General features: G+C 40.8%; 1 protein-coding gene across 4 annotated transcripts in view; it reads right to left on the reverse strand.

Moving 5' to 3' along the window:
• Positions 1–26916, reverse strand: part of TTC39A (tetratricopeptide repeat domain 39A) — a 43795-nt gene that overhangs the window by 3316 nt on the left and 13563 nt on the right. For 3 of the 4 annotated variants that reach the window (XM_071565472.1, XM_071565471.1, XM_071565473.1), the window contains exons 3-17: positions 22102–22233; positions 21569–21645; positions 21062–21129; positions 18750–18814; positions 16903–17002; positions 16562–16627; positions 12204–12312; positions 11494–11561; positions 11305–11364; positions 10369–10530; positions 8678–8769; positions 7543–7663; positions 4914–5025; positions 2242–2356; positions 1478–1594 (exon numbers count right to left, since the gene is read on the reverse strand). In XM_071565472.1, coding sequence (XP_071421573.1) covers positions 1478–1594; positions 2242–2356; positions 4914–5025; positions 7543–7663; positions 8678–8769; positions 10369–10530; positions 11305–11364; positions 11494–11561; positions 12204–12312; positions 16562–16627; positions 16903–17002; positions 18750–18814; positions 21062–21129; positions 21569–21645; positions 22102–22233 — 1464 coding nt within the window. Of the gene's footprint in view, positions 1–1477; positions 1595–2241; positions 2357–4913; positions 5026–7542; positions 7664–8677; positions 8770–10368; positions 10531–11304; positions 11365–11493; positions 11562–12203; positions 12313–13450; positions 13548–16561; positions 16628–16902; positions 17003–18749; positions 18815–21061; positions 21130–21568; positions 21646–22101; positions 22234–26916 lie in introns of those variants that run through there. The other variant, XM_071565474.1, reaches the window with a different exon arrangement.

A 26916-nucleotide genomic window follows, 5' to 3' on the forward strand; every position in this document is an offset into this window, starting at 1 on the left:
GGCCAAGCCACTCGGGGTGTGGGGCTGAAAGCTGAGAAACCAAAGCACTGCAATGCCACAGGTGGAGATGGCAGGACTGCACCTTTTCTGGGACCAACTGAAATACAGGGGGGTTGTGGCGGTTTCTTGGTTTTGTGGGTTTTTTTACATCGTTACAGTTTCCATGAGTTCTCTGAGCACAGCAAGGCTGAGTATCAGCTTTCACACACTGGGCAACAACAAATTTTTCAGAGCTGGTGTCTACTGGTGCTGCCCTTGCAGCCAGACACCTTCCCCAAGGGGGCCTGAGACACCCAGAGCTGGCAGGGAAAGGTGCAGTGGCCCAGCAGCAAGAGACAGAATTCCAGCTGGAACGAGTGACTCCAAATCATTATTTTCTAAATCTCTTAGGAGAGATTTTAACAAAGGAATGAGGACAGGAGAGGCATGTTCTGAGGAACATGAAGCCAACTGAAACACTTTCCATTGCACTTTGGTAATGCAATTTTTGCTGCTCTTAATATCTTCCATGAGTTTACAGGCACAAGCACAGGAGATTAAAGATTGCAGGATTTTAATTTTGGTGCTGACAGGCTTTTGGCATAACCTTTGGTAGGCTGATTTGCCACTCTGTCTTGCAGGTTGAACTGATTGGGACAAAAACCAACATAAAAACTCTAAGTGACCTCTCTGGAACTGGGGGCAGACATGAGTTTTGTGTAGCTGTTCACACCTGTGGCAGTGCCTCTGCTCTGGGAAGGTGCAGACATCTGGACTCGTTCAGGATCCAGAGAGGTGACCTGCCCTGCTGCTGCTGGATGCTTGAAGAGGGAGGTTTATTTGGGTTGGATTCCTTCTCTCCCCACCACTGCCAAAGTTTTGGCTCAGCACAGAAGTAAAGGTTCAAACAGAGGCAAACCCTGTATTTTGTTAATTTTATAATAAGGAACACACATGACGAAGTCCAACTTCCTGATAAACTTCCTTTGCTAGAAAAATCAATCACACAAAATAGTAAAAGCAGGTGTTTTGTGGCTTTTCAGATGCAGATGAAACAATACAAAAATACTAAATGCAACCTGAAGCATTATCTTAAGTGTATTTCATCAAGAAACAGAACAGGCCCTGCTAGCCATCAATTAAGGTAATGCTATTTTAGCCATAACACAGAGCTTTGATTTCATTTAATACATCTTTTATGAGTAAGTAAATAGACTACAAAGATTATTACATTTTGTTACACATGGATTATTTCTTATGGAAGCCTTTGACAGTCCAATTAACATATTTAATTTTTTTTGGTTTTTTTGTCTCAGAATGGATGGGTAAGACCCAGACTGAACAAACACAACTACCACCACTGGAAAAGTCCAAACCAAAACTAGGGCATGCTGCTTCCTCTGAAAAAATGAAATGACTTTCCATGACATTAATGAAATGTTTCTGCTAACCAGTACACTACCGCACTATCAGACATCAACACAGGCTTTGCACTTACTTTGCTTTTTCCAGAAGTTTTATTGCTTCTTCTCTTCTCTCCTGGTCTAGATACAGTATTGCCAGCTCCAGCAAGGCATTTGGAATTAGGTAATGGTCATATTTTATCTTCTTCTCACTGCATTGAAAAAGAAATAGCCTGGAGACCTTGAAATGATACACTGTTTCCTCATTTAACAGCTCCAAAGACAAATAAACAGATTAGCTAAAATCAGAAGGAGCATCAATCTCTATTATTCACTTGTCATGTTCTCTATCCCAAGTTACCTTCCGGGTTATTAAAAATGTACTTTGCATAAGCATCCTACACAATATGCATAATCTCAGGATTAGAAAACAATGCCTTTGTTATCAGGGAAGTGTTGGAAAAGATGACAATACTGTGAGCTGTAGTCACATGAACTGACAGAAAGACGCTGTGCTCCAAAGGATGCACAGAAGTTCCAAGTGTAATGATGCTGCCACCTGGCTCTGCAAACTGCACTTGCTGCTCTGGGAACTGCCCCTTCAGGACTGGCAAGAGGAAGGGGGCAAAGAAAGCTAAGTTGTATTTCAAAAAAATGTATGCATCTATAGTCCCTTAAAAGGAGAAAATACCTCAGTAATTCTTCAGTGCATGGGTAACAAGACTGGAAATTAAAATTGCAATTCCTTGAAATAAATACCAAAGGTACTGCAGTCTTCTCCTTTCTATTCGTATCATGGTTGCATCTCCTCTTACTTGAAACTCAAGAGCCCTCTTACATGCCAGGTATGAAAACTTACTTTAAATAGATGTAATTAAAGTGGTCCTCTGCTTCTGAGATCTTGCCCAAATGCTTGAGGCATAGGCCCTTTAGCAGCTTGATCACACACCGGTCATCTGCCAGTAATTCTGGTGCTGCAGGATGGAGCAAATGGCACATTTTACAAAACTCTAGAACAGAAGAGACTTTCCTACTTGTAGGGAAACTTTTACAAAGGCAAGTGTGAGCACAGTCCATTTAGTAGAACACAGGGCAGAAGGAACTATCTGGTGAATTTAAGGCAGAGACAAACCAACAACATTTTCATAAATTGATCAAACTTGGTCCAAAAATTGTTGGGCTGTTCTTTCCCTCCCTACTCCCTCTGAAAGGCTACTCCACAATCTTATTGTTCTGACAACTAAAACTAATTTAAGGGGTCCATTTTGTAAATACTGAAGTCAAATTTACAATCTCTCACCCTTATGCCTTTACTGCCCTTTAGTATTTACACCTCTTCATCCTTGACTTGTAGTCACATGGCCTATTTGTAGGCAAGTATTTTATCAATTCTCCACCTTTGCTGGACTAAACAAAAATATATGAAACTTTGCTGCTTGCACCTCACATCTCATGTTCCTACCACACTTTCTTTACACCTCTTTTGAGTTTATACTTCTGAGTGCCAGTCTTACCAGCCTTACCAGTGCCTAGTTCAAAATCATTACCATCAACACTCTTCATCAGAGCATTTCTGCACATTTCAAAGAAAACAGCTGCCTTTTCCTTTCCCAATCCACACAGGCATCTTAATCTCAAAGTTTACAAGCAAAATCTTCAGCCTGCTTACTCATTTCCCATTCATGAAATCCTAACTAAAAAGGATTTCTGCAAAATGTGTGATACTCCATCTCATGCTATTGAATGTCATCCTGTTTTCACTGGTTTTACCTGGTTCCTCATTTATCACTCCAGCTGATTAAATGCTGACACATACTGCATGAAACAGCTGCTTCCCTCTGGACTGTGCAGTTGGAGACCTTGGTCCTACAACTGGAGTCACTTCTGTTTCAAAGTCCCACTGAGGCTCCTACAGTCACCAAAACAAACCCCAGGGAAGATGCCAAAAGTGTGCAGCAAACTAACTTAGAAGAAACATGGAAGAGGGCAAAGGTTGACATACTAAAGCATGTGCACAGTGAGATGACTGAAGGCCACCAGAGTTATTTTATAAGAATTTAAAAATTAGTTGCCTCTTCTGGACATCTCTCCCAAGAACACATTCACATGCACGTAGTTCCTCTGCTTGTATCCTACAAACTGCCCTGGATTGTGCCAGCAAACATTTAGGGACCTCTCCTAGATGCAAAGGTGATATGCATAATTGTCTTTCCAGATGTTACCGCCACGAACAGCCTTCCTTTTACATCTTCTGTGGTATAACAGTGCTAGGAACACATCCTTAGATGCATCATTTTATACTGGTAGATTCTTTTAACAGTAACACAGAGAAAAACACTTGAATAAATAATAGCTCAGCCCTGAACACTGTTAGGAAAGCTCCAGAAACCCACAATGCCTGGAAACAGCAAGTCAATATTTGCAACAGGCAATAAATACTTTAGGGTATTGCCCTAAATTGGTGAGTTGAAATATATCCCACTTTTCAATTACATGGTCTCATAGTGTTCCATAAACATAAATCAGCTACAAATCCCTGCAAAATCCAGCCTTATCTGCAATTTGTCAACTAAGAAGAAAAGGAAACAGAGAAATAATTTGCTTATTTCAAATAATCTAACAAAATGGATGACAAAGAAGGAGAAAGGGTCAAAGGTCTTTTTCTAAGAATCACCTTATTTTCCTGCTCTCTTTTTCAATTAAATAAAAAGAAATAGTTTTAGCCAGTCTTTCAGGCAACTCTCTCAAATCTTGTGTAACACACTGTGCACATGAAGACCAAGGCCCTGGAAAAGACTGCAATGCAGTGTTTTAGCGCCTCTATTCCTTTCTCAACAGGGGCTTGAGCCTTTTGCAGGAGGGTGGTAGAAAACAGCAGTGAGATCGAATTTTGAGCAAGAGAAAGCTTTGTGAGAAAAGATGTACAGACTGGTTGTGCTCCCACAGGACTTGAGAAAGACTGGCAAGGAATAAACATCAATTTCACTCTCTCATGTATAGCTAATTAACAGAAAAAGTGGTAGCTGAGCCTGTTTCAGATCAACCCTACCTTATGCTCATTCACAGTGCCCAGGAAGCCCATCCCTGACGTCCCAGATTTCTATAGTGCACTGGTGACACCAGGCCATTCAGCCCAAGGTCACACCATGAACTGTGGGTTTAAAAGACCATCTCGTCTCCTGTTTATCCTTTAAAAACTGAAACAGACTATCTGAGGATAAAAAAGCTTCATGACCCAAGTAATCAAGCCAATGCATATGCTGACTTTGATCTAGCAAAATAAAGAGTCCTGTGATACATGTCATAAACCATTCCTAACACACACCTGTGGATGGAAAATCACTTATTATTGTAAGGTATTGCTATATTACAAACAAAATATATTCCTATCTATATAAACAGTTTATGGTTTCATTATCGATGTTCCTCCTATGATCCAATTAACTTTACTAATGGGGATGTCTCTATTCACAGATAGTATCTTTAGCTATTGCACTGTAAAATAACTGGTTAAACCCTATCACTGATTACCTGAACTTCTTGCCAATGCTTCTTCTGCTTCAATTAAAGTCTCTAACATGCCTTCTGTTAAGTTGGGACATTTTCCAATTACAGCGTAGCCATTCCAGATATACATCATTTCCTACGGTCAGGGAGAAATGACAGCATCATTAATTACAGGACTGGCTAAATGGAGTTGTCAAATACTTCAGTTTATCTCTGCATGATGAAAAAGTTACAGGTTCCTTAAAGAAAGTCGTTCTGTCAAAACATATTTCCATTGCAACTGAAAGTTGATACGCTGGTTTTCAGAACAAATTAACCCTGGAAGACAACTGAAGAGCCACTTACTACAACAATGCAAAGGAGATTGCTTGAACAGAATGCAAACCCAATCTCATCAATGAGGCAAGTACCAAAACAGACCCGAAACATTCATGGCACCTGGCTAACTGCCCCTTCATTAAGGTCTCGTTCTCCAGTTCTATCCCAGCCAAGGCTGTAATATCCATAAACAGCTGAAATGTATTGTTTCTAGAGGTAAAATATGAAATCTCAGGACAGTAAAACAAAAGAAAATCACACCTCCAACCTTTAAGCCAAGCTTCAAACAAACCAACAAAATTTTAAGAGCTGTACTGGAAACCTCTTACACTTCTCAGGTTTGTTTGATGTTCCCACAGAAAGTAACTTATTTCTTACTCAACTGTTCTAAATGCACATTTTACTAAAAATTAATAGTTCAATTCCTGTTTGTTATTGGGGTTCTCTTTTACAGTATATCACCAGACCAAAAGTGCCCACTGCCACCAGCAATCACAAAGGATGGAAATACTATATAGACTTATGACTGACCCTCGTGGCAGGTTATTTAATCTTAGAATCACAGAATATCCTGCATTGGAAGGGACTCACAAGGATCATCGAGTTCAGCTCCTGGCCCTGCACAAGAGCACCCAAGGATCCCACCACGTGCGTAAGAGTGTTGTCCAAACGCTTCTTGCAGCAGGTTTGGGGCCCACCCTCCAGGGGAAGAAACTTTTCCAAATATTCAGCCCAAGCCTCCCCTGACCCAGCTTCATGCCATTCCCACAGATCCTGTTACTGATTACAGAGAGAAAGAGATCAGTGTCCAATCAATTTTTTTTTTAATATGACCTAGTCTGTGTTTGATAATGTAAAGCCTTTCAATAAAATCTCTATACAGAATAACTGAGTTATATAACTATAGTACAAAAAGCTGTCAGGCTAGAATGGCTGAAACAGCACGTTAACCCCAGTCACTGCTGCTTTCACCATCTGGTCTCTATTGATTGGAAAACCTGTGCTGAGCTCACTGTACCTAGTGCAGATTCATTATGATGGTTTTGAAACAGAAGTATTCAAACCACATTCATTCCAGGCTAAATCCCCCAGCTAAGACTTGCCTGAGAGCTCGATCTTGTCAGCAAGTCCCTCGATAATGAAAAGAAAATTCCTGGAAATGAGCTTCTACCCCTCATTCCACATCGTGAAGTGCTTTTATCTGTTCAGCTGCGGCACCTGCTGCCTCTGAAACGCAACTGCACAGCGGCCAAGGACGCAGTACCCGACTGCTCCAAGGAGAGATCCTGGTACAGAAACCTGCTCTGTGAAAATCCCATTAGGATAGCTGAGCCAAACACCAGGTGGGTGTGCTTTTCCTCCCTGAAACCTGAAAGGCACATCAAAGTAACCTAATTATTTCTCTCATTTCAGCCTTATTAGTGGAACATGGTTCCTGGTGAATACCCACGCTCTGCTATGACCACTCTGTTACTTCGGGAGGCACAGAGTCACATCCACACCGGTGGGCTGGGAAGTGGCGACTCACTGGGGTCTCCAAGAGGCTCTCCTTGTTCTGGTGTTTTCTTAAAGGGTATTTACTAATTATCCATCTGTTTCTCAAACAGAGCAGCTCAAAGCACTGCAAACATTTACACCGCTGCACTTGGCAAACCCACGGCCTCAAACCCCTTTCTTGTTCTTCTATGTGTTCTTTGCAGATAGATTTTTGGAAGTGCACCATGAACCAGGCAATGGGTGCCTCATGCAGCTGTTCTGGTCTGGCCACAGGGAACTGCTCAGCATTACAGGGAAAAAAATTAAACAAAACAAATCTGCAGCCACAATGGTTTTCTGAAGCAGCCAAAGGATTCGGCTGTTTCACTCCAGTACCCGCGAGCTGCTCCAGAGAGCACCGAACTGCAAACCCTCAGGGCCACGTTCAACAGATGCTTACATACAGTCCTCAAGTCGTGCATTGTTTCCTTCACACCCCCCTGTTGTACCTTAAAGTCCTCTGTTAGTAAATGACATGACAGAAGAGACCCAGGGCAAAGCTCCTCCAAAGGGAACCAAAAGAAAGCTGTTTGGAGCACGCTGGTCTATAGCTGGAATAATGAGTTACACATGCAGCACATTTACGTGTCACAAACAACTGGCTGAGTTCCCTGTGGCTGGTGCATGCCCCAGTTTTACAGCATTCCTCGCATTCATTTGGCTTTGCTTTGGGAACATTCCAGTCTCCTGCAGAGGTTTTACCTTAGAAACATGGAAATATACTATTCTAATTATCTTGGGTTTATTCCTATAAATTAAAACATTGAAAAGGATATGCATGTGAATACTTCGGACTTACCAAAGGTGGAACAGGCAAAGGAACAGGATCTGAGGAAAGGTATCGTCGTGCTTTCCGAATGGCAAACTTCTCTGTAGGCAGAGACTTCCCTGCAATTTTCAGTTTCAGACTGGGAACAATCCTGAAAGTATAAAGGAAAATGCTAGGAATTTTTCCTCTGTGAACTTCTTGGAAAAAACCATTCAAATAAAAAAAAATAAATCAGCAAACCAAGGAGAACTTAAAAAAATCTCTTATACATGGTGCTATTGCTCCCTCTGGGGAAGCTGAGCAATGTACACCCACAAAAGCTGTCTTTATGCAGGGCACGTTTATCTCTAGGCTTCCTCTTTAATCAAGCAGGAGGAGAGGGACTCTTCCCCACTGAAAGATTAAATCAGATGATGCACCTCACTTACAAAGGGCATATCTCTCTTCACAGACCAAGAAAGAAGCAAGACAGCTTCTGTCAGTTCTCCTCCAGACTAGAACTATTCACTTCATAAGGGATCTCAAATTCAGTAAAACCTGCTTGGAATAACTATAAAAGACAGAGAAAACCCCAAAAGTATGTTGCAAGCACATTAAAATAAAGATATTTAGATTTTACACAAAAACTGTAAACCCTAAAATAATCAAATTTTCTTTGCCCAGCAAGGTTTAGGCAATTTGGAGCTTAAACATTAATTTAACACATTGAGGTTTCCCACGGTGTCAATAATGCACAGATTCACTTGCACATGTAACTGTTTTTTATTCCTCTCACACTCAGAACCCAAAAATCAAGTAGTGCTGATAATTTCACTAAAGGGGGCACACATCTTGCAGCACAATTCACTGAAGGCTTTCACATCTTACATGCCATGTTGATTAAAGGAAACAACTGAAAAAGAATGTGACTATTACATGGAATAGCAGCAGCCACTGTATGGCTGATGGATCTCACACTCAATCCCTGAAGTATCTCCAGGCCAGGGGAAATCTGTTGTCTCAACTCAGGGTCCACTTCAGTCTAAAGGATGTTTAACTGCCATTCCTTAGCAAACCATTCTATTTGCACAGATCTTCAAATCTGCACAAGGAATATTTTGCCTCTCTTCCCCCAACACTGTGATGTGAAAAAGACAATGAACTGTTGTGAGTTTGCAGATTTTACCTAAATAATTCAACTTCGCTGTCTCCAAAGGGACTGCAGTCATCTGGTCCAAACATACTGAGATAAGCAGCTTTCATGTAAATATAAGTTGCCTGCAAATGCAATGAAGAATATACAGAAAAATGAATTTACAGTATCACTTTTATTTATCTAAAGCACAAAGAAGCAACGAAGTGGAAGTTGCTGCTTTAGCTCACAAACAATCTTACAAAAATTTAATCAAGAGAGAAGTATTTTAGAAAGCAAGTACAGAATATTGTTTTTAAATCATCTATGTCTTTGTTTAGTTTGTACCAGCTTATAGTTTCTGTCCAAATTCCAAGAACACATCTCATGGTTGTGCAAATAAGATTTTAATACTCTTAAGAATACATGCAAGAAAATTTATGAAAAGGTCATGCCCAGAGAACAAATTAATGCTATTGAGCCTACGTGTGCTATCACAGTTTGGTAACAAATCCCAAATTGTAGGTTCTAGAAAACAGTTCCCTGGACTTCAGGGGAGCAGACTTTGACCTCTTCAGGAATCTGCTTGGTAGAGTACCAGGAGGATAAATCCCTGGAGGAAGGAGGGCCCCAAGAAAGCTGGTTAATATTCAAGGATCACCTCCTCCAAGCTCAGGAGTGATGCATCCCAACAAAGAGGAAGTCAGGCAAAAACACGAGGAGACCTGTGTGGGTGAACAAGATGCTCCTGGACAAACTCAGACACAACAAGGAAGCCTACAGAGGGCAGGGGCAGGGACAGACAGCCTGGGAGGGATACAGAGAAATTGTCTGAGCAGCCAGGGATCAGGTTAGGAAATCTAAAGCCCTGAAAGTCTGACCAGGGACACCAAAGCAACAAGGAAAGATGCTTTTAAGTATGCTGGTGATAAAAGGAAGACTAGAGAAAACGGCAGGTCTCTCTGGGAGAAAAAGGGAGACCAGGTTACCCAGGAGCTGGAGAAGGCTGAGGCACTCTGACTTTTTTGCCTCAGTCTTCACCGTCAAGTGCTCCAGCCTCGGTGCCCAAGCCACAGAAGGCAAAGGGAGAATGAAGAACTGTCTGGTGTAGGAGATCAGGCTAGAGAACATCTAAGAAATCTGAAGGTGCACAAATCCACAGATCCTGAGGGAACTGGTGGATGAACTGGCTAAGCCACTGTCCATATTTCAGAAGTCATGACAGTCCAGGGAAATTCCCACTGAGAGGAAAAGGGGAAATATAAACCACATTTTTAAAAAGGCAAAAAGGGTAGATGAAGTGAGGAAAGCTACCAGGGTTCTGCATAGAAGAGCTTCTCCCTTTCAGATGCACAGGGCTAGGCGCCACTTCTAATTATCTTTATTATCCTGGAGGCACTGCCATGGCTCACCCCACCCTTCACAAAAGAGCTTATCCATAATGTGACGAAAGAAATGGCAACCTCCACCATTAACTGCAATGTCTTGATGACACAACCAGTCAATACACAGCAGAGTATCTTCAACAAGCTGTTCTTCATCTGGCAGTTAGGCCCAAAAGGTTTCTGCTTGCCCACAGTCTGTTTAGATTTGAATGTTTGCAATTCATATTGTTCTGTAACAGCCACAGTGGACCAGGTTTTACTTTACAGCCTCTACCTTTGAAGCTACAAAAAGTCAAGTCACTGTGATTGAAAGTTAGGAGTTACTTCAGGCCTCCCACCCTCCTGTTGCCCTGAACTCACCTTTGACCAGGTGTTTTCTTTGCTTAGCAGGTCTGCATAGAAGAAAGCCATCTTCCACTGGCGCTTGTATGTGAAGCACCACATGAGCTCCCAGTAGCACATGTGATGGAACTGCTTCCAGTACTGCTGAGCTTCACAGCATTCCTCGTACCTACTGACTGCCTGCGCACAGAGATGGCCAAACACTGCCTTAAGCCCGTGTAAAAGCACCAACAGCAGTGCTGCGACAGGCACTGGGGCTGCAGGATCTGCCCCCACAGCTCCTGCAGCTCCCAAGTTATTAACAGCCCAGTATTTCCCAAAATCACATCTGTTGGCTTCACACACTAGAGATTCCTGGCTACACAATCATCCTGATGTTAGCAAGTTCATCCTACCACAGAGCTCCCCATTCCTGCAAGTTATAAAAATTCTAAGCATAATCCAAATGAATGTTTGTGTCTAGGGAAATTAGGAAACTGAAGGCAGAGGACAGATGCTCAGTTGACATTTATTGCTGCAGTTCCACAGATTTCAAGGGAGCTACTGCCCTGCACACCAGCTGATACTCTGCCTCACTGTGTTCTGGACATGCACTCTTCATCCCTATAATTCTTTCAAGTCTTGTATGACTCTCCACTCAGACTGAAGGCAAAAGATTATCCCTGGGTCTTATTAAAAGCACAACTTGCTTCGGGATAGGAAAGACAATAAGAAAACTGTGTCATTAACACAGGTGGACTGGATTACCACCACAACTTGAGAAGAGTAGCAAACTAGGTGGACAACCAAGTCAGTCAAAATGATTTTCAAAATACCTATTTGTAATTCATAAACTACAAATTACATATAGGCTGAAGCTACAGGAAGTATTAGCCAAAAAGAAAACATCATTCCTGGAGGAATTTTTCTAAAGCTTTTCAAATTTACTTTCCCAAGAGCAAAATGATTACTTACCGCATCAATATTTCCCTTTAGTGTTTCTATCCTGCCTGCAAAAAACAGGAATATGGCTCCCTGGAATAAATAATAATAAAAATACAAGTATTCTGTAACACTGTTCAAGCTGACCATACAGTCTAGATCTTTGTTATTTGGCAGTAAAACATTAAATGATCATACCAAATAATTTATTATTCATTTTACCTTTGGATAGCGAGCCAAGTAAGGTTTAAGGAGTCTTTCTGCCTCCTCAACATTTCCTTTTCCTGTCCCTAGAATGCATAAAAATGCAAGTGATAAAAATAGTTAGGAAACAAAGAAGGAAAAAAAAAAGGAAAGGAACAGGAATGCAAGGTACTGATTATCCATTCTCAATCTGCCAACAGGCAGGTTCCTCGCTCTGCTGAATGAGGCAGAAATGCAGGTTGGTGCTGCACCAAGGCAGCAAACAGGAAGCCCTGACAATATCGTGCTTACTGACATGAAAACCCATGTGTAGACAAACATACTTTATAGAATGTTTTAGCAGGAGATAACAGAGAAAAATGTGTCAGTGGGAAGCCATCACCTCCCCAAAAAGTCAGGGATAACATATAAACATGAACAAAGTATCCATCACTTAGAGCCATTGTTTTAACCTCCCAAATAATGCATCTGACTACTGAAGACAGATATAGCTCTCACAGCTTCCTTGATTATTCCCATTGTCTCCCTCCTTATGTGCTAAACCAACCTCCATCCTGAAAATTGCTCTTTTCAGTTATAATCACTGTTGGAAAACGAGCCACAAATGAGTTACATTTAGTCTGGTTACAAACAAATAATTCACCAACAAAGAGGTGATGGAATCATCTTTTTCCCCTCGTGTCCCACAAGAACTAATCAAATCCAAGAGTTATTATAAACAATCTTACCTAACACAAAGGTCATGAAAGTATGATAGCAAAGCAACAGCATGGTACACAGCACCGACCTAAAGCTGTATGAGGACGCTCCTTCTTGAAGCTGCAGCAGACCATGTTCCTGGGAGAACAGAGAGAGGGGCACAAAGCATTGGAAAAGATCCAGAGCAGAAGTGTGATGGATACAAATAAATAACAAAATATAATGTATTGAGCTTCTTGAAAGTGCAGCAATGTAAATCACAAATATTTGGATTTTTAAAAAGGCAGCACTGCAAGGTAGAAGACAAAACATTCTATGGAACGAATTTTGGCAGGAAAAAAATCCAAAGTATATTTCCAAAGTTTTTTGGCAGTGAAAAGTCTTTTGGCTTGCTATAACATTGAGCTCTTACTGACATTGGCCTTACAGTATTTGGTATCTTCCATATAATACAAAAATACCTATGAAATGAATACAAATAGCACTACAAATGATTCAGAAAAAAATTCTGTTAGTCATACAGAATAACTTAATCATTTGTCAAGTTCATCTCACATATTTTCATTTCATTTTAGCAGAGCCAAACACAAAGTTATCATCTATATGGACAAGGAATGAACCCACACCCAACTCAGGTGGGCCTGCCTCCTGCAGCAGTAACTGGGTGGAGGACACTGCCCATTCATCACAACAGGGCTGCAGAGCTGACACACTTAAGCCCAAATTCTCAAACTGAGTAGTTACACGGGTACAGGAAACTCACTGAGTCAGTTCACTCTGTGGTATATTCATAACCCTATTTTGCCCAGGAAAGTGTTAAAGAATGTTTACTTTTCACTCTTGTCAGGTGAATATCCCAAACTTTCTATACTGAAGTAACAACATAATCAGTAGACACAGCCTGAATAAAAGAAATCTAGAAGTAGTTGTTAGTAGTGTTATAACACTTGCTTGTAGACAATGCTGCAGCAAAGCTGTTTCTCCTCAGAAAAACTGTTGCTTCTGTTACAGTGGGATCCCCAGGAGAGCAGGGGGAGATGAAGGGTGTCACTGGGGAACATGTTTTATGTCCCACACTCAGCTTGTCTCCACAGGGTCCTTCTGTGGCTGGTGAGACAGAGGGGACTCCTCCAAGGCACAGGCTGGCACAGGAGCCTGGGTCAGACATGAGTCACCTTGGCAAACAGCCACCCTTTCTCCACAGGAAGCCCAGGAGATGAGCCACCAAACCTCATCAGCAAGGGAGGGGTCACGAGCTGGGCACTGAAATGCTCACCAGGATCACCCTGAGGATCTCAGAACCAAAGCACATGCAGCTACTGTCTGAGCCTGAAGAATAATTCTGTAAACAAACCACATTCACTCAGTGACTGGCACCAGTGAGTACATTACACTTAATTGTTAGGACACACCTTCTAACCATAAATAACCCACAACTACCTCCCACACCTATGTCACAACTGATATGAGCAATCCCAGAACACAGGGAATGAGCTTCCAAATGAAGTCTATTACAGGGCACATTGCTACAATATAAAACAGATGTCAAGGCAATAAGTGTTAGTAATTTCTCCAAAATGGCATTTCTGTAATTTCTCTAAAATTACATTAACACATTTTGGTTTTGCTTTCACGCAAAACAGAAGCGACTCTGAAGAGCATAAGGTATAAGAAAACAGGGCAATGGCACTTCTTAGAGACAAATGTGATCCAATAGGGGAACTCTCACCTTTCCATGCAAGTTCCTCATAACATCCCACAACCTCCCAATACCCAAGACTGTCACTACATTATATTACATCAGTATCTGACTGGTTCAATCCTTGTCCCAAGACATTCAGGATTCCCCAAACAAACAGTGAGGAAACCCACAGTGGGTGCAGGAGGAACAAGGACAACGCTCAGAATCATTATCATACAACACTGAGACTGGTTCAGATTTATTTCAGTTGTTACTAACTGAAGTCTCTCTACTCTCCTGAAGCAAAAGTACTTGAATGTTATTTTTAAATCACACTCTTTTAATTAGGGATCTTGACAACGAAAGCAAAGCAAGGTCACGTCCCATGACCTGATCATGTAACTGCAGTCTTAGCAAAGAGGATGGATACTAACAGTTTTACAAAGAACTGACTAATTGAGCTGGTACACAAGGCATTTGAGTGTATCTCACGAAATAATCTTCAACTTATCCTTCACTTAAAATTTGAAGAGACTAAAATGCAATTCAAAAAAAATGCTTAGTGGGAAACTGGAATTAAATTTATTTCCAATTGACACATCAAATATATTCTTCAGCTCAGCTGCCTTGGGAAAAATGTCCTCCCACATGAAAGAAGTATAATTTGAAAGAAATTAGTTCTATCTGAAAGTTTTCCTGCCTTCCCTTGAAATCGTGCTGTCATCTGCCCCTCTAACAAATTGCACTTAACATATGGTAGGCTCACGTCAAACTTTTCTACAGCTCAGCAGCACAGCATTTGTAATCATCTGTAAAGTCAGAATAAGGGTAAATATTAGCCTGGGATCTGGCAGAGAAGTCAGTGAGAAAGGCTCAGTGCTCCCGTGGGAGATGGTGGAAGGACTCTGCTGTTAGTCCTGCTCAAACACTGCAGCCCAGACGGGCCACACACTCCACCTGCTGCCCAGAGAGACACACGCACTCCCAGCACAGTGTGCCTCTGTGTGGCACAACCTCTGCCCACAGAACCTTCCTCACAAACCTGGGCAAAACTGCACCAAACCTCAGTGCCCAAAAGCAGGGACTATGCTGCTGAACACAAATAAGCCCAGATTTCAACTAGTGATGCAAGACAAAGGAGCCTGAACAGTGAGAAGGGCACAACCTGGCACATCCTGGACTGGAAGGGAACAAAAACAGCCTCAGGCTACTTTTTATACTTTCTTGATCTTATCCCACCTACTATTTTGAGGCTCCAGACTGCTGTTAAGTTGATCGTGTTGTCCACAGTGCCCACAAATGGCTTAGGAAGGAATGGAGCTCTGGGCATGTCCTCATTTACTATCCAACAGCCTGTCTGCCAAACAAGGAGTCTCCCTCGGGGCAAACCTCCTGGCTTGGAGGCAGATTAGTATCATGGAAGATAACACACAATGCAATGTTTTATCCAGTTTTAATAAACACATGACCCACACCTAATTCAAGCTGTCCTCCAGTGCACTGCAGCTCTCTCAGGTAATGTGACAACAGCTCAAGGCACAAACCACGACTCTTGCAGAACCTGATGCTCACAGTGAGCATGTCATGGAAACAACTGCAGTATCAAACACAAGTGTATTCAAAACTCCTTTCTCCTGGATGGGTGCAGCACATGACACACAAAATTCTCTCTCCTCCTCTGTCACTCTTTCTTTCATCTTCCAGACTCTTGTCTACTGCAGAGGACAGCTTCCTGTTGTAAGCTTTGGGAAAACCACCACGGGAAAGGACTGCACAGGCAATTGCAATTTTGCTTTTTGCTTTAGGCATCTGTTAAATGCATAGAGACTTCTTAAGGATGTTAAAGTAAATGACCACCAGTGAACTTTGATCAACATGTCTCACTCCTTTCTATGGTGAGTCGACAGCAGGTTTTTGCTTAAATTTATGGTAATTTAGGTCATGCTTGAGTGAGTTATTAAAAACCTGTAATAGGAGCTGACTCATCAACACAAATATCAGCCCACTCACAGTCATACAAGAAACCCCAAAAGAAAACAACAGAAACTCAATTAGAGGGACAATTTTCATCTTCAGTAGTAAGATGAGTGTTCACCAAAGTATTTTCAGAGCTCTGCTGGTACATGAATTGCTTTTACATTTCTAGGAGAATATTTTGCTTTAGATGCTCTTTGTTGTTGTAACTGACAGGTAATACTATTTGATTTTTGCCCTTACAGCTTGTGAAACAGCTCCTAGAAATTTCTAAGTCTTAATCCACACATTGCTCTTTGCTTTTAAACAAGACATTTTATTTTCAGATACAAGATCCTCCCTGTAAACTAATAAAATGGTGATGACACCCATTCATCTGTCATCTAAGGCTGCAGCACTGATAAACATTTTTTCCTTGAAACTTGTTTTATAAATACAAAGCATTATAAAAAGCACTTACTCCTTTAGACAAGAGAATCTAGGTGCCACACCCAAGTTACCAGTTGGTATTAAAACAGAAATGAAATAGATTTTTTTGTCCACAATCTTTGAAGTGCATTAGTTCAGACAAAAATATAAAGGAAAAGCAAGCTGCACAAAATCGTAGTGCCACAGTGTGCTCATACTATACCAGTGTCATAATGAATATGAGGAAGAAGAGAGAAACTCCTGCCTCCATTTTTGAACTTAAGAATGAGGGGAATGTACCAATAATATTTAGCTCACATTTACCTTGTTTCCAGAAAATCCAACAAACTCCAGTAATCTCAGAATCCGTGCAGGGAACATGGACAATGTCTACAGAGAGAAATCCAACAGTTATGCAGTAATAGACTTTCTGCCTCTCAGCTACCCTCTACAATTTTTCCCAACACAAGAAATAATTTCTAAAGTATATGAATATCTGATTTTCTTAGAACAAAGGCTGGGATCCTGCACTGTCAGTGCACACACCCGTTTTTAACCACATGATCAGTACCACAGATGCCAGTGGAGCTTCTCGGAATTCAAGTTAGGGTTATTTTCAGGAGGTGGCAGGACTTCAGCTCAGGGTAAGAACTATTGGTACATACCAGATTAAAGGCTCCAACTCCAAGTTTTACACCTCCCTCAAAATGAAGATGGTTCTCTCCTTTGACATAATGTGGGGACTGTATGAGACTGTCCAGCTCCCTGAAAATGCACGAGATTCTGTTACACTGTCAGTAAATAGTAAGATCAATTACAATTCAGTAAGAAAGTAACCCACTACCTTGAACTACCTAGGAGTTCAAAATTCCAAGTTGTCATCTCACCCAGGTGAACAACATCTACAATATTTTGTTGGATTTGTCAACAAATCATTTCTGTCACATTACTATCAATTAAAAAAATATGGAGTTCTGGAGAGGAATTCCTGTCAACAACGTGAAAACGTTTCAAGAATGGCTGTTGGGAGCAACACCAAACTTTGCTACTGCAAAGAGAGATGATTGGGCAGTGCAGGAGAATTAATTTGTTGTTGGCAGCAGATACAGCACTATTTACTCAAAGTGAAGACATCACAAGGGACCTGCATTTAGAGTCACCTTAAACCCCTACAAATGTGGGCACTCATCTCTCTCCCTCTCAGTGTATTTCTGGAGACCCTGCACGTGATGCTGGTTTGTGTCTGCTGGACACATGACTGTACATGGCCACTCCGAGTCCAAATTTAAATTCCTAAAATAAATAAAATGTGATGCATGTTTAGCCTTTGCTTTTTAGAATTATTCATGGGTCTGTTCTACTGTCAAAGTCTTCTGATTATTTTTATCCACTGACTATTCTTTTACAGTATATGATGACCTTTCTTCCCTGAAAGAGAGTCTCAAAAATTGCATCTTTGCCACACTTACTCCTCCTATTTTTCAGGTTTGCTGTTGTTGCAGGTTATCAAGCAGTACTGCCAACAGCAGGGAAGGGAAAGATGCCTTTTTATAACAGAAACGACATTGCAAAATCACTGATCAGTCAAAGCAAGTAAAGCCTTGTTGCCCTATTTCAGTGTCTTCTCTGTAAGTTGTTGCACCACAACTCTCACTAAAACTAAGAACAATTATTTCTTCCCACATCAAAGGTACAGCACAAAAATCGTAACTGCTGGTCTTGCATAGAAACTTTTCCTTTGTTAAAATACATCTTTTGTTAACATGCAAGCTGTTCTTAGCATTTTTATTAGCATATTTTTGAAGATCACCTAAGAGCTACTAAATTCAAAGTATTTTATTTTTATAAACTAGAGCTGATCTTGACTAACTGAGGCACAACTGGATATGCTTCCCATGGTGTACATTTTAATGTAACTTTTAAATTTTACTGCTGCAATTCAAACTCATCTGCACATGTTGGAACTGACTCTCCATTATTTCCTGGATGAAAAGAATTCTGCCTAAGCAGACGTTTTTGACTTATAGGCACTAAGTAATGAGTATACTGAGTTCAGATAAGCAGCCCTGCTTATCATATGCACCTTCTCTCTAGAGCAGAACTGCTGTACTTAACCAGATTAGAAGTACAGCTCACCAAATACATCACTCAGACAGTGGCAACTGCTGGGAAAAGCATCCTCTAAGAATTAACTGCTCAGATACTTTGTGATGTGAGGAGCCTGCAGCTTTTTACTAAGCTAAATAGCCCCTATTTCCTGCAAAATTGTTCAATTTCCCTTTAAAGCCATTTATACTTCACAAGCCCTTCAGTGTCTTGTCCTTTCATTTTATTCTGTTCCAAGCACTTATGATGGAATTACTTGTGCTTCAGCTATTGGTTTGAAATGTTCCAAAAAGCTGCAGCTATAAAGAAAGGCCATTTCAATATGCCTAATGACTGTGCTGGAATATTTGACCAGCAGCACTTTTGACTGATAGAGTAACTTAATCACGTCATCCCTGTGACTCACCTGTATGTTTGGTAACTGTTTCGGACTTTGATGCCTCCTTTTATGAAGCTAACCATATTCTCATCCTGTTGGAATGGAAACACATTAGCAATATGACTTTGTCAGTCTTATAAAGGGCTTTTGTCTTCTGGAGATGAACACATACCTGGAACATAACCAGCATGGCACAGACAATACAAACCTCTGAGACACAATATGTGGATTTAGGATTTCCCTTTCTGTATTAAACTATTTTTTTCTCTGTTCAGACATAGGCATTTTATTTTCATGCCTTCTGTGATCAGTTTAGCCCTTGCCACCTTTGGGTCATCTGAATTTGCATTAGTGAACACAGGGACTAAGCTAATGAATGTCACCTAAGGTGACAATGCAAGTACATGCACTTGTGGTCAATAAAGGAAGTAGGGTCAATAAAGTTATGCAGCATATGCTCTTTCTGAACTGAATATTCATTCAAATATATATATCGTAACATGTTACATTATAAGCTGTAACAAACTGAGGAAATACAGAAGAGCCTGTCTGGGGGACCATTAGTTACAGACTCTTTAGTCTCATAACTTTTGGTGGCAGTTTCTTGCCTCACTCATCCCATATAGTCTTGTTTTGGTATCTGCTGTTACTCTGGGGCAGAGAGTCTGCATGTGTTTAACAGAAAATACCATCACAAAAATCATAAGCAGCTGTATGAAGCATTGTGGAGAAAACAGCATGGATTAGATGAACTAATCCAAGTGCAGCACACCGGGGGGTACAGAATACCTAACCATGTATAAAGGTTCAGTCATATCTTCCTTTGAATGGCAAATGGAACAAGGAAAGAATGTGTGTTTTAAATATTTACTTTCTGAATGCTCTTGATACCAACAACAGGGATAGTCAATGTGAGAATTGTCCAGGCCTTGACAAATGCTGAGACTCGTTTTTATGTGTTTTCAGCATGATTTAGTAATTGACATTAAGCATCAAAACTAACTCCCTTCAATAGCTGTTGGAACCAAGTGCCTTTGTTTAATTTTTAAAACTAGTTCATGTGTTCATGAAAAATTAAGCACAGAATAGAAGAGAAAGCAAATAGACCTTTACAGAAGAGGACAAGAAATTATTTTCTTACTCTTAAATCCCCATGTATCTATAAACATTTTTCAAAACAGATACATGTGAAAATAGAGCTTAAAACCAAGAGACAGTGCTTTAAAGCACTCCTTTCTTCCAGGCACAATGCAGAAGTTCTCAAAAGTCTTGCTTCCACAATTTCAGATATTACCCCAGCTGCCCCCTGTGCTAGAGGCTACTCATCCCAAAGGATCCTAAAGGAGAATAGAAACAGGTAGCTACAACTTGGCCATTTCAAAGTCCATGATGAGCACTCTAGAAACTACTAGAAGCTCCTCTGATTGTGGGTGTTCCTATGAAGCAGCAGTTTCTATCAGAGGAACACAACAGATTGCTGAAAAATGTTACCTGCTCCATAAACTGTCATAAGCAACATAAACCAGAGCCCACCTGGCAACTCCCAAACGCTATAAAACCACCACCTGCATTCCACTTCCTACCAGCTCCAGTGAGCCAAGAACCATTAGGCTTTTCTGTGACTTTTATTATCCCCTCAATGGATGAAGAGGCCCTCTTGCATACACCAAGTACAGCCAAATCAAGAATAAAAATCAGTTATTTCAACTGTGATTAACAATTTAAATTGCATGCTGAAGTCCAAGTATGCTAATGTTGCTCCACCAAACAAATCAAACTTCATTAGTGCAGACATGAAATTCAAAGGAGAGGGAGAGCTCCCCTCTTTTAAAAGACAGGCAGCACTATTAAGTAGAAAGCATATGTGGAGTCTAATAGTTATGCAGACCATAATAGCAGTTCAAAAACACACCAGAGAGAAAGCAGGCTGGGGAGAGCAAACACCAGTCAGACTGAAGCAAAACAGTTGCTGTATTCCAGTACAGCTTCAGTTACCATCCTTTTTTTTTTTAATCTGATATCCCAATCCACAGTATTTGAAAATTGGTGCTTACTGTGGTTGCATTTCACACACGACAGTGAAATGAGAGGAGTGGAGAAGGGTGTCACAGGGCACTCAGCACTGTGTGGACTGAGATAAGCACCTTTTGATAATCATGAGGGACAACAAAACATTCTAGTATCACCAGGTAGTCCAGATAAAATCCAGACTTGATCCAGATAAAAGAGCCTTACACCATTAGGGCAAACTTGAGTCTCCTTCTAGTTCATTAGTTTTAAAAAAAGAAACCTCTATGGTATGTACTTTTTTTCCTCACAAGCCACACAGGAGCCCATACCTGGAGGAATGTGAGTGCTGCTCTCTGAAGTAAACATTCAGCATAGCAAATTTCTGCATGGATTTCCTCTAATGTCACAAAGAGAGGAGAAGAAAACAAAACAATCAGTCAAAAAGTAGTAAAAAAACACTTAGCCCATTAATACAGGAATAAGATCATAAAGCTCAAACTGAGAAAAAGATTATGCAAATCTTCGATGTAGTGCTTCAGTTCCAGACTACTGATGTAATTCCAAACAGAAATGAAACAGTTACAGAAACTTTGGAGGAATTTATCTGTGCTTTTGGTGAATTCCTGGATCTAGAACATTTATAGCCATTTCAATACTTCTTTCTAGGTGTTTCTTTACCTGGCAATTCTGGGAAGTGCTGAGGCAGCAATCAACAAACCCAGGGATTTTGGATGTGGTTACACATTCCAATTCACACATTAAGTGAACACTTCTACATGATTCAAGATGCACAAATGAAAAAAGGAAAACATTATGCATGTGAGAGACACTGTTACCTTCAGTGAAGTGTTCAAGGCTTTGCCTATGTACAAGGTTGTTGATAGAATCAGCTACTGTGGATTTCTTCCTGAATCTGCAAAAAAAGTCAGTTTGGTCATTCTGACCATCAACACCACAGAGCAATGTCTTTCAGCTGCCCACCCTCACAGTCACCAACTTACCTGTGTCCCCTCCCCTCCCTGACTCAAAGGCAGAGAACTGCAGTACAACCATCACTGTCTGTACATAGTAAATAAGAACTCCCAGACATTGCAGACAGGGCTACAGGCAGGACAATATTCTAATTGACAAGAAAAATCGGATATTGCAGTAAACAAGTTTTCAAGACTAGACTGCTGAAAACTCTCATTTCTGTACTGTGACCTCATAAGTGATCCTCCTCTGAGCAGAAAGCTGGACTACATGACCTCCTGATGTTCCTTCCTACCTCAGTTTTCCTATGATTTCTAAGAATTACATCCTTTTTTAACTGTCTTTCCAAACTTCACCAAGAAGGAGCTCCTTACTGACTGAATTGCCCCACACTTGCCTTTGACAGGTGGCTTGAGCTTCTTTCATTGTGTTGCCTGCATTCAGTATGTCCTGAGGATCAAATGTCATCATAGCTTGCATTTCCAATATTGTGGCATAAGTCAGGGCATGATACATGCTGTCTTTAGTTCTGAAAGAAAACACAAGGTGCAAAGCACAGCTGAAAAAACAAATACAAATCCACTTTCAGAAATGCATCAGCCTGATGGGAACAAGGTCTAAATGAACTAGAAATCAAGCACAAAAGACATGCAAAATAAAGAAACAGTAACAGATTCAAAGTTGTACAGGAAATCATGTCTACAGCTCTAATTTCAACAACTCTGCTAAAATGCACCAATTCTGAGCTGAGGGTAGGTATTTAACAAAGCACAGGAATTAACCACATGGCTCACCATTCAAAGACGACAGAGGGGTTTTTTTATGGAGCATCTAATGAATAATAAAACAAGTGCCACAAATCCAGAAGATACTCTTCTAATTTGGGACAGTTACTCAGGACAGACTCAAGGACATAAGTAACACAATACTATAACCATGGCCAAAATAGAATCTTCTAGGAACAGATATTCCCATCAGATGCATTAGAGTCTACATCAAATATTACAGCTTCTTCTCCTTTCCCCTTCTGCCAACCTTCCACCCCAATCTGTTCAACTTTATTATTCTCTGGGTCTTCACATGGTGCCTTTTTTGCAGAAAGTAAAAACTCTGGCATTAGTGCAAGGAAAACAATTAATTCCTGTGTGCACCCATTGTTGGCATCTTTCCTCTGACAGGAAAGAGGGTTTATATTTTACACACATTTAGAGCATTCAGCCAGTACCTATGTCAAGTATAATCCTCTACACAGGAATCAAAATATCTTTGGGCATTGTGGTCTAATAAAGATGACTTGAGAAATATGTTGAAGGGCAAGCTCAGATAAATTCCTGACACACAAACTCTCTGCAGACCTTGCTAATCCACCCCTGACAAACAGCATGACTTAAGACAAATACTGCTAAGGAGCAACAATTGCTATTCCAATTGTTTACCCTCCAGAACAGATCAGATAGCTCTGTATGGCAGGGAATACTCAAAAATACTTGCAGTCAAACAAGGATATCCTTTCAACAAAACCTCCACCCTCAGCACACCTGTTCTCAATACATGTACTTCAAGAGTTTCTCAAAACAAGCCACTTCATTTTCTTTTCCTTTCTAGGAGAAAGTGGTGTGCCAGCAACGTGTCCTTGGCAAAACCAGGGCTGCATTGAGAGCAGAGTTGCTGCCAGCAGGAGAGTGGGGCTCCTTCCCCCTGCACAGCCCTGCTGGGGCCACACCAGAGTGCTGTGCCCAGCTCAGCACACAGACACACTGCAGAGCAGGGGGATGAGGATCAGTAAGTGATTGGAACATCTCTCCTATGAGGAAAGGCTGAGAGAGTTGGGAAGAAGCAAAGAGGACAGAGACAGGCCCTTTTCACTGGAGCCCAGGAACAGGCTCAGAGGCAGAGGACACAACCTGAAACACTGGCACACATCATGTACAGAGCTCACAGGGCCTGTGTCCTTGCAGACATTCAAAGGCTGGCTGGACGCAGTCCTGGTCAACTGTGCAGGAGTGTGTGACCTCCTGAGGTCCCTTCCAACCTCAACTACTCCGATTCTGTCTTTCTCCTTTACAGAGAAAAGCCAGGCTTTAAAGACACCTCACTCCGTTTAATTTCCCCCTGGAAATACACTTCCCTCCCCAGGTTTTAATACCTGGACTGAATTGAAAGACAACTTTGAGGATAACTTCAGACAACCCTACATTAATCAATGAGCTAATAACTCACTGCTGTGACTTGGATCCCTTTATGTTTTGCAATAATTAGGGTTATACTGTTATCCTGTTATGCATTAATTATTTGCTCAATGGAGTAAAACACTTTTTTACAAGTCCTTGATGTTTGGTTAGTGTTTTCCAGGACCAAAAAATAAACCTTGTCCATGCTTAAAGCAACTCCCCCTCAGTGACACCGAGCAATAAAATCACCAAGTAAAATATAAGTGATGATAAATCCTGACTTCCTTTATATATATATTTAGATCTAGAGGCTAAAATAATGCCTAGTGCGGGTGCAGAAAGTCTTACACAGACAGCTGGTGCCTGAGGGGGAATTCAGGTATGATGAAAGGCTACTTTTTCCAATACCTATGGCACAGATCAGGCTGGCTGCACTGAAGAATTTTGAAGTGCACATCTTTAAACTTCACTGCAGTCTGTGCTTTGTGGCTGCCCTTAATTCCTACTTGCCCTCGCCATCTAAACCAATCTAGCAGAAAAGCTGTTTTGGGAAATTACCTAGAGCCATAAGTGCTATAAACCCCACACTATGCTCACATCCATCTCATGGGCAAGGTAAGAAGAACAGAGAGATAATAGAGAAATTAGTTTAAAATCCAGTGGAGCCAGGACAGCTCTGCCTTGGCCTCGTACATCATGACTGTTTCAGTACACCAATAATGAAAAGTAGAAAAAAAAATGAACACACTATAAAAAGGCAGCCTGATGAAGTGTTTCTGTTTGTTTGGTTATTCATCAGCCTCAGTGCAGAGAAACACACACTTCTCTTCTATTTACTGAACTAAAACCCTTCAGGAGGTTCAAATTCAAATCACAGGGGAGGGACTGAAACAGTGCCCTTCCAAAATTATAGAAATTTGCTCTCAAAATCAAACCAAATATTCAATTCATTCCACTAAAAGGAAAATTGGTACTTTTCACATATATGTGAAGATTTCTCTATCCAGTAATTTGCTTCTGACACCAAATCACTCCTTCCCTAATCCATGGTTTCATCCGTGTTGCTTCTAATATCTAAAGGAGATGGTAATTAATATCTATCATTAACCAACTGGTATTTATCAACAGTCAAATTTCCTCTGTTTCCTCTGTTTTTTAGGATGCTGGTAGAAATGCAACCAAAAGTAACTTATCTATGTTATTTCTACTAAGCATTCAATTAAAGTTGCCAGTTACATCCTGGCCTACTGCCAGGAGTTTTAAGGCCTGGATTTTTTATGGATGGATACAGAATGAAACTCAATAGCTTTTTATTTTCCTTCTTTTGATTCCTCAGCAGCACTTTCCTCAGGACATTGTTGGAGTTAACAAGCCTGTATGACACAAATACAACTAATATTGTGATTAATGACTTATCCCAGTAGTTGGTATCACATGACTGAATAAGAGGATTATAAGTAATATCTTTAGGCACTTATGGAGTTCTGCCACACGTCTCTTCTCCAGCCTTGGTGCAGCTCTGCCCTTTCTCTGAGCTGCTGGAGAACTTTTATTCCTTCTTCCAAACAAGTGCTGAAGTGAGGACAGTGACAGCTCTCCAGCTGAAGTATGAAAACCCAAAAAACTTGGCTTGGTTTGAGCTCAGAATTAACCTGGGACTGGTAATCTTTTGTGAAAAACACAGTGCCCCAAATCTTTTATGTAGGTCCTTTAACAGTAATCCAGCAGATAGGACAGGCACTGACAGGTTACGGGAACCCATCGGTCCAAACAACCCACCAGACCTGGGCATGGGGCTGCTACAAAAATGTTCCATTTTGATGAATCAATATTTTCATCGATAATAAAATCCTGTGTCCTGTGAACACTCCCCACTAGCATGAAGTTAGTAATTAGTACAAGCCACTCTCATGAGCCACCAGCCTGGCTCCCCAGTTACCACAAGCCACCAGAACGACCCAAGCCTCTCTGATCTAAGCCACTTTCCCAAATCTGAAATTTAGCAGGTTCTTCCACCCAGAGACAGGTTTTGGTAGTAGTTAATTTATTTACAAAGACTATAAAACTGGTGTTCTTCCAGACTCCAGGTATAAAAAGATAGAAAACTCTAGAAAAAGAGAACTTTTCCATGTTCTTGACATTCTTTATGATAAATAGCTAACTCAAGCTCTCAGCAGGGCTGTGCAACACACTTACCCAAACACTGTCTAGAGCTTCATTTTACCTCTGTGTGCTTCCCTTATTCTTTCATCACTCTGTTTGACAATCACACCCTATCTTTGTGATCAGTTCCCAGAGAAAGTTCCTCCACCCACTGAACAACCTCATGTTTGCTTTTGTTCTACAAGGGCAAGAACATTTCACCACGCCACAAAGACAGCCATTACAAATGCTGCCATTTCTTAGTAACCTCTTGCAACTTCTAACGATCAGGATCCGTAAGATAACATTCAATATGCCAAATGGGCTTAATTAAAAAATCCTAGTGATAGTAACAGAACTCCACTATTCCAATAAGATTTTCACAACTAGCTGAGCAGGAACACAATCTCTTCACACCCACCTGAGATACTCCCATATCAAATGATTGAATTTACCTTTCAAACACAGTCATTCTAGAATTAATATTCCATCAAGCAACACCAAGTGCTTTTTGGAGTCTATTTTCAGAATAAAATCAACTGTCTGGAATGAATTGTTGTCATATTGTTCCTATAAAATTGCAAGCAGCAACACACATGGTGAAGCTCAACATGTCCAGGTAACTCTGCCATCAATTTATCTTACTTACCATTTTCCCAGTTCACTTGACACCAACAAACTATCAGGTGATTATAACATACTTTCCTTTAGGAAAATTATTAAAATATTAAGCATTTGTCTTGGGAAGGCAAGGGGACACCTCACCAGAATCAACACTAATTTATTACTATCTGTTTGCAATTACACGAGGGCTCAAACCCAGTCAGTGTTTAATCAATTTACTGTGTCTCAGGGTTGAGAAGAGAGAACAGGTTTTTTCCCCACTCCAGTGACCAGAC

Source organism: Pithys albifrons, chromosome 10, assembly GCF_047495875.1.
Source record: "Pithys albifrons albifrons isolate INPA30051 chromosome 10, PitAlb_v1, whole genome shotgun sequence".
NCBI classification, from domain to species: Eukaryota; Metazoa; Chordata; class Aves; order Passeriformes; family Thamnophilidae; genus Pithys; species Pithys albifrons.